Here is a 12936-nt window from a genome sequence, read left to right on the forward strand (position 1 = left end):
AACCTCAGAGGGAAGGTAGGGGAGGGTGAGGGCATGAGTGGGTCAATGGGTGGTTAAGGACACATATATAATACCTTAATCAATAAAGAAAGAAAAAAAATATATCCAGAGACTGGGGTGGTGGGAGCTTGCCGTTAGGGTGGGAGTGGTGGGGGGGTCAATAGGGAAAAAGGAGACATATGTAATACTTCAAACAATTAAAAAAAAAAACATTTTAAGTGCAATATATTTTGTTAACCTTCACCAGAATATATTTTTCCATTGATTCTTAGAATAGAAGAGAGAGGGAGGGACACAGAAATATCCATGTGAGAGGGATTGATTGCCTCCTGCATGTGCCCCGGGCTGGGGATGGAGCCTGCAACCGAGGTACGTGCCCTTGACCAGAATCGAACCCAGGACCCTTCATTTTGCAGGCCAATCCTCTATCCACTGAGTTATGTGCATTAATACAATAACCCTAGATTCTGAGGGGGAAAACCCACACAGCCACTAGCGAACCATAGTTTTACAATTGTTTTTTATATCAATTATTGCATTAAAATAGTTCTTATTACTGAGTTTTTAGTGTCAGCTTTGTACTTGAAAAGTGCCATGCATCCATGCCCACAGCTTTATGGATAAGTCCTAGCATTAATTACAGAAAACTTATCAGAAATCTAAGCACATTAGTTAACAGGACATCACTCATTACCTGGGATCACAGTCAATGAGGGCCCAGCCCCCGTGGAACTTTTCATTATCAGGCAGCAGTAACTTCATGTAACTTTGTAAAAGCTGGCTAATCAGTTCCTGGTGACTTCTCTGGTTTTCCTTATGCAAAGCTTCATGCTCTTTCTCTTTGTTAAATATGGAATAAAGATCTTCTGTCACTGGAATGCCTTGCATCAAATCTAGAGTAGAAAGTGTCAATATCTATCATCATCTTAGTTTCCTAACACATTTTTTTTAAAAACAAAAGAGAATGAAGACCTAAACCATAAAACTCTAAGAAAACATAGGAATAAATCTTTGAGACCTGGATTAGACATGGGTTTTTTTAGTTTTTTATTTGGTGTTGGGGGGGGGGGGGTGTTAGGGAGGGGGTGGGGATGGACACTAACATCACAAACAAAAGAAAAAACAGATAAACTGAACATCATTAAAAAAAAAAAAAAAAAACTTCTGCCCTAACCGGTTTGGCTCAGTGGATAGAGTGTCGGCCTGCAGACTGAAGGTTCCCAGGTTTGATTCCGGTCAAGGGCATGTACCTTGGTTGCGGGCATATCCCCAGTATGGGATGTGCAGGAGGCAGCTGATCGATATTTTCTCTCTCATTGATGTTTCTAACTCTCTATCCCTCTCCCTTTCTCTCTGGAAAAAAATCAATAAATTAAAAAAAAAAAAGATACCGGCCTAGGATGTAACTACCCACCATAACTGCTAAAAAATAAATAAAAATAAAAAAAACTGTATTTCAAAGGGAAATAACATGATAGTGAAAAGACAATTCACAGAATGGGAAAGGATATTTATAAATCACCTATCTAATAATGGACTTGTATCCAGAATTCCTACAACTCAATAAAAAGACAAATAAGCCCAGCTGATGTGGCTCAGTGGTTGAGCGTCGACCCATGAACCAGGAGGTCATGGTTTGATTCCAGGTCAGGGCACATGGCTGGACACGCAGTGAGAGGTGTGCAGGAGGCAGCTGATCAATGATTCTCATCATTATGTTTCTCTTTCTCTCTGTCTATCTCTCTCTCTCCCTTCTTTTCTGAAATCAATAAAAACATTTTTCTGAAATCAAAAACATTTTTTAAAAAGCCCATTTTAAACAGATCTAAATAGACTAGCTAACTTCTTCCTAGTGTGGCATGTGGCTTAAACTTTAACAAGTCATTATAATCCCATTCCCTGGTTGTTTGGAACAATGAGACTGGAGAAGGCTTCTGGGAAAGATCTGCCACTGCTATCACTATAGGGGAAGCAATAGCCCAGCCTGCTATGGGCCTCTGTCTCAACCTTGAAGAGACCAAACTGCGCAAGGGACAAAACCTGAGTCCTCAAGGACATAACTGAGTTACCAGATCGACCAACAGAAGGAAAGTATCTTACTTTTCTGTAATAATGTGCTAAAAATCCAGTTTTCCAGTCAGCACACCCCCATCCATGGCAAATGAACCAAACTTCTTTACACCAGACTTCTCAAATTACTAACTGGCCTGTGTCTAGGCCCCATTATTTTATGAATGATAAATATCAAGTTTAAAAACAGGATTTAAAAAATAGTCTCAGAGACCATAAGATAAAGTGTTGCATTTGGTTCTAATCCACATTATATGTTTATTTAAATACTATAAGGTAATATTTTAATAAAAATTAAATTTAAAACATGCCAAAGCATGAATTCCACTGGGCAATCTACCCTCCATTTACTCTTCAAAAAAAAGGACTGAATTGGGTAGGATAAATTTTTAAAAAAATATTTTTATTGATTTCAGAGAGGAAGGGAGAGGAAGCGAGAGATAGAAACATCAATGATAACGAAGAATCATTGATTGACTGCCTCTTGCATGCCCCCCACTGGGGATTGAGACTGAAACCTGGGCATGTGCCCTTGACAGGAATCAAACCCAGGACCCTTCAGTCCACAGGCCGACACTCTATTCACTGAGCCAAAACAGCTAGGGCTTAATGTAATCCTCTTTGATATGCTATTTAATCACATCCACGGAAAGAAAGGATGGTGTTTTTGTCCACAGCAAGAACATACGATGTCATGGAAAGAAAGAAAATCATCTTGTTACATCTCTCAGCCTTGAGTAACGGAAAAACAAATAGAATGTGAGGTTTTTAGTTAATGAGGTTTTAGGGTCTCTTATTTCATATTTCAGGAGCCTCAACCATGCTTTCTGTTACATGAACAGCAAACTGACAAATACGGATGGAAACGAGTGGTTTCTTTTGTTGCTCCAGCCTAAAAAATTTGTCAAGTTCTAATCTCCTAAAAATTTGTTTTTGATTCATTTGGTAATAAGATGCTCAATATAGAAGCGTAAGTATATTATAAAACATATGAACTATGTTAATAATGTTGGTTTCAGTAAAACAGTCACAGAAGGAATAACAAATTTTAAAGAAAGGCTTTTACGTTTCTTACCTATGACAGCTTGCCTATAAGCATCCTTGAATCGATTCAGGTAATACCTATTTGCGGAGTTAACACCGTCTTTCATAACTCCTGCTAACTTCCTTTCTCCTGTCCTTGTAAAGTCACCCTGTCAAGGAAAACATTTTGACAATTTAAACACAAGAATGTTCCCGAAGTCAAGGTGGGCTTGTAAAACTGTAATTTTGTAGGCTTTTATAATTCCAAGTCATGCAGCTGAATTAAAATATCTATTAGTATTTGACTCTGACCCAAGCATGTCAAATAATTAAACATACTATTTGTAGCAAAAAGTCTTCAGCTAGATGGAGCTTTAAGGTAAAGCCATTCTTGGTAATCTATAGAATTTTGAAAATTTATAGGTCTAAACTTATTACATAACAAACAAAAAAGTCTTTCAATTCATTTATACGTTCTAGTTTATTGATGGAATCTTTAAAGTTCTCTCTATATAGATCCATGTCATCTGCAAATATTGAGTTTTACTCCCCCCCACCCCAAATCTGGATGGCTTTTATTTCTTCTGATCACTGTGACTAGAACTTCCAATACCATGTTGAATAAGAGTGATGAAAGTAGACATTCCTATTTTGATCCTGATCTTAACAATTTTCAATTTGCCCATTGAGTACGTATAATGTTGGGTGTGGATTTGTTAAATATGGCCTTTATTATGTGCCGGAAGTCGGTCCATCCTTGCTGCTTGACATAGTCGCTGCAGGGAAGAAACATCTGCATAGCATATGTTTCAAGGGACCTGCATATATGGCATATTGTTCTTAATATGTTTGCTCCCCTTCTTAGCGCTATGTGTTTTAACCAAGGTCACCTCTCCAAGAAAGGTTGTTTCCCCAGGTGGGGATTTTTCCCTGGAGGTAGGGATTAACAGGACTAAGGAAGGGAATAAATCAGTAAAACTTTTTTTTTTTTTAAATCTTTATTGTTCAGATTATTACATTTGTTCCTCTTTTTTCCCCCCATAACTCCCCTCCTTCCAGCTCCCACCCCACCCTCCACCCTCACTCCCCACCCACTGAGTTCATCCATAGGTGCATGATTTTTGTCCAGTCACTTCCCGCATCTCCCACACCCCTTTTCCCCCAAGAATAGTCAGTCCATTCCCTTTCTATGTCCCTGATTCATTATAATCACCAGTTCATTCTGTACATCAGGTTATTTATTCACTTGATTCTTAGATTCATTTGTTGATAGATGCATATTTGTTGTTCATAATTTGTATCTTTACCTTTTTCTTCTTCTTCCTCTTCTTAAAGGATTCCGTTCAGCATTTCATATAATACTGGTTTGGCGGTGATGAACTCCTTTAGTTTTTCCTTATCTGTGAAGCTCTTTATCTGACCTTCAATTCTGAATGATAGCTTTGCTGGATAAAGTAATCTTGGTTGTAGGTTCTTGGTATTCAGCACTTTGAATATTTCTTGCCATTCCCTTCTGGCCTGCAAAGTTTCTGTTGAGAAATCAGCTGACAGTCGTATGGGTATTCCCTTGTAGGTAATTGAGCCTCTTTCTCTTGCTGCTTTTAAGATTTTCTCTTTGTCTTTTGCTCTTGGCATTTTAATGATGATGTGTCTTGGTGTGGTCCTCTTTGGATTCCTTTTGTTTGGGGTTCTCTGCGCTTCTTGGACCTGTAAGTCCATTTCTTTCTCCAGGTGGGGGAAGTTTTCTGCCATTATTTCTTGAAATAGGTTTTCAATATCTGCTGGCACTCCAATGACTCTGATATTAGTCCGCTTAAAGCTGTCCCAGAGGCTCCTTACACTATCTTCACACTTTCGGATTCTTTTTTCATTTTGCTTTTCCAATTGGGTGTTTTTTGTCGAATCTTTGGTTTGATTCTTGTGCTCCTCTGGTCTGCTATTGGGTATAATATTCTTTATTTCAGTCCGTGTATGCTTACTTTCTAATTTCTTTATCGTAGCATCGAGGGTCTCATTAGTTTTCGTGAGGCTCTGCACAAATTTATGGCAAGCCCTCAAAATTGCGATTCTTAGCTCCATATCCTCCATTTCTGTCATGTTTTTTTGTCTCCGCATCTTTTATGCTTTCTTGGTGCACCCCCTTGTGGTCTCTGTGCGCAGTCTTGTTCTAGCCAAGCCTTAATTGTTGTAGTTAACACTAGAGGGATTTGACCACCAGGCCGACTCCAGTAAAACTTCTTAACTAAGTGCCAGGCGGGTAGTTAATCACTTTAACTATGAACAATCACGCTTAAACTACATAATCTTTTCTTAGGATAATCTCCTTCAGTTACTTCCTTGTAGCTTAACAGAACAATAGAGTAGTGACCTTGGAATGGAGATAACAAACGCCCTAACCTTTGGAATAGAATGGATGGGATTAAAATCAACTGGTATAAATACAGATGCTTGGGGGGAGAAGGGGGGTGTCTTTCAAGCCTCAACTTAATATATTGAAAAATCACAAATTTCTTATGTGGAAAAATGTGGACAGCTTCCCAGAGTTTATTAGAGATTTTACCTGTTTATGTGGATGTGTGTAAATACAGAGAGAGCAGGTTTCTCATTACACGTTAAAATTCCTGTAGAATGAGCCAATGAGGATTTAAATTGTTTTTTTCTCTTGCTTTTAACAAAGGTATCAGAGCAACTCCCCAGAGAGGTAGTGATTTAAACTTAAAAGGCAAGGAAAGCATAGTCCTTTTTTCCTCCATCCCAACCCCACTATTTCTATCCAAGGCCATTCCTGAAACAGACCTTGTCCTAACACTGATAATTTTGGAGAAGATACTGCCAACTAGTTAAGTCATTCACAGGAAACAATAATTAAATAAGAATCTATTACAGAAGAGAGACATGAATGCTGAATCCAAAAAAGTTTAGTATCAAAGAGAAAAATATTTCTCTCCTCCCCAACTTTGAGATAAAATTGATGAATAATATGTGTAAATTTATGGTGTACCACGTGATCACTTGGTAGATGTGTGTGTGTACACAGCGAGCTGGTTACATTAAGGTTAACGCATCACCTCACATAATTCCTCCGTGTGTGTGTCTGTGAGTGTGGTGAGAACATTTAAGATCTACTTCCTTAGCAAATTTCAATTATACATTATTGTTAACTAAAATTACGATGCTGTACATTACATCCCCAAAACTTATTCCATTTGTACCTTTTGAACAACATCTTCTTTGCCCCGAGTCCTGGTAACCACCAATCAACTCTTTATTCCTAGAAGTTTGACTTTTCCAGATTCCACACATAAGTGAGATCATGTAGTACTTTGTCTGGCTTATTTCACTTAATCATATTGCCCTCAGGGTTCATCATACTGTCGCAAATGACAGGATTCCTTTCTTTTTCATGGCCAAATGTTCCATGACACACACACACACACACACACACACACACACACACACACACACACATTTTCTTTAGTCATTCATCCTCACTGAACATTTAGATTGTTTCCATGTCTTCACTATTGTTAATAATGCTGCAATGAATATGTAAGTGCAGATATCACTTCAAAATAGTGATTTCATTTCCTTCAGATATACTACTATACCCATAAATGGGATTGCCGGATCATATCATAGTTCTATTTTTAATTTTGGGGGAACTTCCATACTGTTTCCCATAATGGTCATGCCAATTTACGTTCCCACCAACAGTGTATAAGGGTTACCTTTTCTCCACATCCTTATCAACACTTATCTCTTACCTTTTTTATAACAGCTATTCTAACAGGTAGGAAGTGACATTGCATTGTTGTTTTGATTTGCATTTCCCTGATGATTACTGATGTTGAGCACCTATGTATGTACCTGTTGGCCATTTGTATATCTTTGGAAAAATTTCTCTTTAGGTCCTTTACCCACTTTTTACTCAAATTATATTTTGCTGTTGAGTTGTATAAATTCCTTACATATTGTGAATATTAACTTATCAGATACATGTCTACAAATATCTTCTCCCATTCCATAGCTTGTCTTTTTATTTTGTTGATTTAAAAAACATTTTTTCTTACTGTGCAGAAAGTTTTTTGTCTAATCTACTCCTATTTACTTTTTCTTTTCTTGCTCGTTTTGGGAATCACACCCAAAAAATCATTGCCAAGACCAATGTCATGGAGCATTTTCCCTATGTTTTCTTATAGGAGTAAATGATAAAGTTTCAGATCTTACATTTAAGTCTTTAATCCATTTTGCGTTAATTTTTATATAAGACAGGGGTCCAATTTAACTTTCTTGCATGTGCCTATTCCATTTTTCCAGCACCATTTATTGAAGAGATTACCCTTTCCCCATAATGTATTGTTGACACCCTTGTCAAATATTATCTACAGAATTTATTCATCTTATAACAGACTATACTAGTTATACAAAAGCTGTCGTTGACTATATGTGGGTTTACTTCTGGGCTCTCGGTTTGATTCCATTGATCTATGTGTTTGTTTTTATGTCCATGCCATATTGTTTTGATTACTATAGCTTTGTAGTAAGGTTTGGAATCAGAGAGTGTTATGCCTCCAGCCTTGTTCTTCTTTCTCAGAAATGCTTTGGCTATTGGGGGTCTCATGGTTCCATACAAACATTAGAATTGCTTTTGTCTATTTCTGTGAAAAATGCCACTAGAACTTTGATAGGGATTGCACTGAATCTATATATGGCTTTGGGTAGTATTATAAACATTGTGAGAATATTAATTTTTTTATCCTGAACATGGGCTATCTTTCCATTTATTTGTGTCCTCTCAATTTCTTTCATCAATGTCTTATAGTTTTCAGTGTACAGATCTTTCACTTTCTTGGTTAACTTCATTCCTAAGGATTTTACTGTCTGTAATGCTATTGTAAAAGAGATTATTTTTTAGCAGTTTGTTATTGTACAGAAGCGCAACTGATTTTTGTAGGTTGATTTTGTATTCTGCAATTTTACTGAACTCATTTATTAGTGCTAACAGTTTTCTGATGGAGTGTTTTTAGGATTTTCCATATACAACATTATGTCATCTACAAAGACAAATTCACTTTTGCCTTTCCAATCTGGATGTTTTCTATTTTCCTTTCATGACTGCTCTGGCTAGAACTTCCAGTACTATGACAAATAGGAATGGTGACAGTGGGCACCAAAGTCTTGTTCCTGATTTTAAAGGAAAACCTTTTACGTTTTCACCATTGAGTATGCCGTTAGCTGTGGGTTTATTATTGCCTTTATTATGCTGAGGTACAGTCCTTCTATACCTCATTTGTTGAGAGTTTTTATATAAAAGAATGTTGAATTTTGTCAAATCCTTTTTCTGCATCTATTAGATTATGATTTTTATCTTTTATTCTATTAATCCAGGATGTCCCATTTATTGATTTGTATATGTTGAATGATTCTTCCACCTGATAGATAAATCCAACTTTATTATGGTGTATGATACTGTTACATTTAGTTTGTTAGTATTTTCTTGAGAATTTTTGCATCCACATTCATCAGGGATATTGGCCTATAGTTTTATTTCCTTATAGTGGTACCAGAGCCTCATAAAATGAGTTTTGGAGTGTTTCCTCCTTTTCTGTGTTTTGGAAGAACTTGAGAAACGTTGGCATTAATTCTTTAAATGTTTGGTAGAATTCACTAGTGAAACCATCTGGCCTGGGCTTTGTTGAGAGGTTTTTGCTTAATGATTCAATCTTACTCACTGGTCTGCTCAGATTTTCTGTTTCTTCATAATTCAGTATTGGTAGGTTGTATGGTTTCTAAGAATTTATTCTTCTAAATTGCCCAATTTGTTCTCATATAATTGTTCAGTATAGCCTCATGATCCTAAGTATTTCTGTGGTATCCTTTGATTGTTCAAGAGTGTTAATTTCCACATATTTGTGAATTTTCCAACTTTCCTCCTGGTAATGATTTCTAATTTCATACCACTATTACTAAAAACAACAACAACAAAAACACACCCTGATATAATTTTTGTCTTCTTGAATTTGTTGAGACTTTGTGGCCTAATATATGATCTATCCTGGAAAATGTTCCATGTGCGCTTCTTAAGAATGTGTATTCTCCTCTTGAGAGAGAAATTAAGTGACTTGCCCAAGGTAACAGAGCTAGTAAAAGGCAGGATGGGGATACAAATTTAGGGGGCAAATGATCATACTAGGGGCCAAATCCCATCAACAGACATGTTTTGTTTTGTCTATTTAAAATTTTAAAAACCCAGTATTTCACACAATTCCAAATTGCCAACTCCCTTGAAAAAAAGCCTCCATCCTCATAAGAAAACGAGACAGCACCCTCCTGAGACAACATATGCTCTTCCTTAGGGCCATACAGCTCGCTCCCTCTCTCCCTTTCACCTAATGGGTGCCTGCCTGAGCCACCTAGCCCCAGCCCGTCCCAGCCAAAAGATGAGTGTGTGACCCTGCCTTAGCCAAACATTCCAGAAAGTAGTCAGCCACCACCTGTAGCCACACACCTTTATCTCAAAAACAAAGATGGTTTTTACCCACATTCTGAGTCCCACAGAATAACCCGCAAATGCTCGCTGCAGGTATTTACCTTCAGAGCAGCTGTGCCAGCGTACTGCCTGCTGATGGAGTCACCATTGTTGGCCCACATTATCTGATAGATCCGATTGCATTTCACCGGCAGTGGCTGCTCTGGGGGCATCACACCTAATTTTTTCAGCTAAAATTTACACATTGGTGGATTAATTACATATAAACCAAGACACCGTAGCATAAAACATACTGCAGAAAAAGGAATTACGTTCATACACAATTTAGAACCCTTAAATAAAAGAAATGGTGTTTTCAGCCCTGGCCGGCATGGTTAGAGTGTCAGCCTGTGCACCAGAGGGTTACAGGTTTGATTCCCAGTCAAGGGCACATACCTGGGTTGCAGGTTCGACTCCCGCCCTCCAACCCAACGTCAGAGCTCATACAGGGGGCAACCAATCGATGTATCTCTCTCATCAAAGTTTCTATCTCTCTTCCTCTCCCTTCCTCTCTGAAATCAATAAAAATGTATTTCAAAACAAAACAAAAACAAAACCAAAACCCTAGAAACCATGCTAGGAATTTCCATCTTTGAATTTATTACTCAGGTGTTAGGGCCAAAAGATCTAAAAGGGGACCTGGGTAATGACATAATGACTACAGGAAGCAGTTGCCAGCAACTGGGGCATCAAGGCAAGAGGCTGGTTCTGTGGTGCCAAAGGGACCAACAGCCCAGTGATGGCACTGCTGGCAGGACTATAACCAGATGAAGAAGCTAGTCCCTTTTTTCTCCTCCAGCCTCATGATCTTCCTTTAGCGTCCACCACTGGCAGAGCCTGACACGAAGCCAGTCGGCCAAGCAGAAATGAAATGTACAGACTCCCAGCTCCAAATACAGGAGAGAGGGTTTAGAGATGAGGTAAAAAGGTAAGTGACCATACAGTGACACCCGATACATTTTTAAATGTTGGGCCTCACATTTTGAAATGTGTACTTAAGAAAATACCACTTGGTTCAAGTTATTTCTAGTGGAGGTTGTGCTTTCCAGGTTTTAATGCAACAAGAGTTTTATGCCATAAATGTTCTAAAGGACAAAGATTTTAGTTATTAGTTTACTCTTGAAAAAATTAAAAATGAATATTTACAATCCAACAGAGTCCAAGTTACCTGCTGCTCCATGACCACTCGTGCGATGGCAGCTTGAACCACGTTGGTGCGGTCCAGGCAGTCCATGCAATTAACTCGGAAAATCCCTTCTTGTTTACATATGACCCCAGCTTGATCAACCCTTTTCAAAAACAGTATGGGATTATTTCACAACATGAAACACTTTAATGCGTTTTTCAAAAACCAAAATTCTTTCAAGCACAGCGATGAGAACAGCAGCACTGGTTACCAGCTTGCTTGGAAGAGCACTGTGAGCAGGCATCATTGAGTCCTATGTAGACACTGTTGATTTACACAATAACTCAACAAGGAAGACATTACTATCCTCATTTTGGAAAGAAAACTGAGGTACAGAAAGAGACACTTGCCCCAAGTCATACAACTACTAGGCAAAACGGACCCGTTACTCTTTTCTGCACATTAAAATAAAAAAGCACTTTAAAACACCATCCTGTCCCTCCTCTTTGACTCCAAGAAGAAATACATCTAAATTAGCTCATTCACGTTACCACCTAATACAGAGTCATGCAGCATGCCCTGCCCATCTCATTTCTCTTGCCATCTGTGGCCTTAAAGTCTAATAGAATATAGTTCTGTTCTGTCCTTTAAGCCAATTTTTTCTTCCTGCCTCTCCCTCCTATAATCTGAGAATTTTCATCCTTCCTTGATAATTTTAAATGCCTGACAACTGAGACCAGGTACTCTTAGCCCTCCTTCCATGTTAGGGATGGCAAGAAAGAGGAGAAAGACATTCAACTACGAAGTATTAGAATGAATTAAATAATGGTCATCGGGCATTTCACGTCACTGTGCCCAACCACCTGACACCTCTTCCCGGTTCACAGCTACAATGCCTAATGCCTAACCCTCTCTTAAAAAGGAGAACAGGAAACGGGAAGCAAAACTAGAAAAACAAAAATGCTTTCTCAGCTTGCTGCTATTATTTTAATGCTTAATGTTACTAAACAAATACACATGGTTTCACAGACCAAGAGTTTGTTACACTGATTTCTTATGAAATAAATACGTACCAACACCACTTCATGTCAAGAATAATGTCATAAATAGCATCTGTTAGTGTTTGAACATTCTCAAACTTCATTCCTCGGCTAAAATACAAGCCAAAACAAAGAGAAAAATCTTTAACTTAAAAATATGATATTTAAGATAGCCTGAAAAATTAAAGAAAATTATTACTTTAAATAAATGAGGTTTATACTATATAATTTATATAGGCAATTACATAAACGTTTATAGCTAATCTGTCATGTGGAAGAAAATATACTGAAAAATAAAGATATCTAAAGCTTCTCTCCCCACCAAATTTTCAACACTTAGATAATTGAGATCACGTTAGAACCAGGGTCATGATAAAAGAACCTTGCTTTCAAAATACACACAAGTTAAAGTTATCATCAAAATGGTTCACTAATTGTTGATTTTCCAGAGCAAATTCTAGTGAACTTTATCCATAGAGAAAGAAGTGTTACTAATAAAGTATGAAAATGAGCCAGCAGGATGATTTTTATTAAGGGGTTTCTGTTACTTCTGCCAGGCTCAGGCTTAAGCAGAAAGGTAAAGCTCCAGAAATTCTTTACTTGAATAATAAAAGGAAAAATCAACTCTAAGTCTCCAAGTTATTTAGGAATAGAAAAACTATAAATATTTCAGGAACAATTAAGTTAAATTTTTAGCCGAAATAAAATCCGTATGAAAATGAAAACAAAGTAAACAAATAATATTTCTTCCCTTTCCAACAATGAGAAGAAATTTTTCTTCCCAATAAAGAGAAACCTAGGTCCCTGGGGCAGCATCGGACCACAACCATTGAAACTGGTAAAAAAACTCATCTCAGGAAGCATCTTACCAGTGCTCATGGAAGTCAAATGAAACATAAGTGAGGTGCGCATTGTTAAAGAGCAACACCTGCTTTAGGTAAGCGTCCCCGATAATTTTCTCTCTTCCTGCTTGGTCTACCAAGTTAATAATAACCTGTAAGAGTAAGGAGAAAAAATTCATTTTAACCAGATGATAGAATCATAATGTGACTTATTTGGAATTATGTTTTAGAAATATTTTCTAGCTATGCTTAGAAATCCACTCAAGCATTAATCTTTTTCCTATAAATTAGATTTTCATTTGTTAC

At 37.5% G+C, this 12936-nt stretch overlaps 1 protein-coding gene across 1 annotated transcript in view; it reads right to left on the reverse strand.

Moving 5' to 3' along the window:
* INPP5F (inositol polyphosphate-5-phosphatase F) overlaps nucleotides 1-12936 on the reverse strand; it is a 60479-nt gene that overhangs the window by 8697 nt on the left and 38846 nt on the right. Inside the window, exons 10-15 of the mRNA XM_070432154.1 lie at nucleotides 12658-12782; nucleotides 11822-11899; nucleotides 10791-10911; nucleotides 9685-9813; nucleotides 3146-3263; nucleotides 695-893 (exon numbers count right to left, since the gene is read on the reverse strand). Of these exons, the coding sequence (XP_070288255.1) occupies nucleotides 695-893; nucleotides 3146-3263; nucleotides 9685-9813; nucleotides 10791-10911; nucleotides 11822-11899; nucleotides 12658-12782 (770 nt within the window). The remainder of the gene's footprint in view (nucleotides 1-694; nucleotides 894-3145; nucleotides 3264-9684; nucleotides 9814-10790; nucleotides 10912-11821; nucleotides 11900-12657; nucleotides 12783-12936) is intronic.

Source organism: Myotis yumanensis, unplaced genomic scaffold (genome assembly GCF_028538775.1).
Source record: "Myotis yumanensis isolate MYYU_CA2020_CCGP unplaced genomic scaffold, mMyoYum1.0.hap1 SCAF_13, whole genome shotgun sequence".
NCBI lineage: Eukaryota > Metazoa > Chordata > Mammalia > Chiroptera > Vespertilionidae > Myotis > Myotis yumanensis.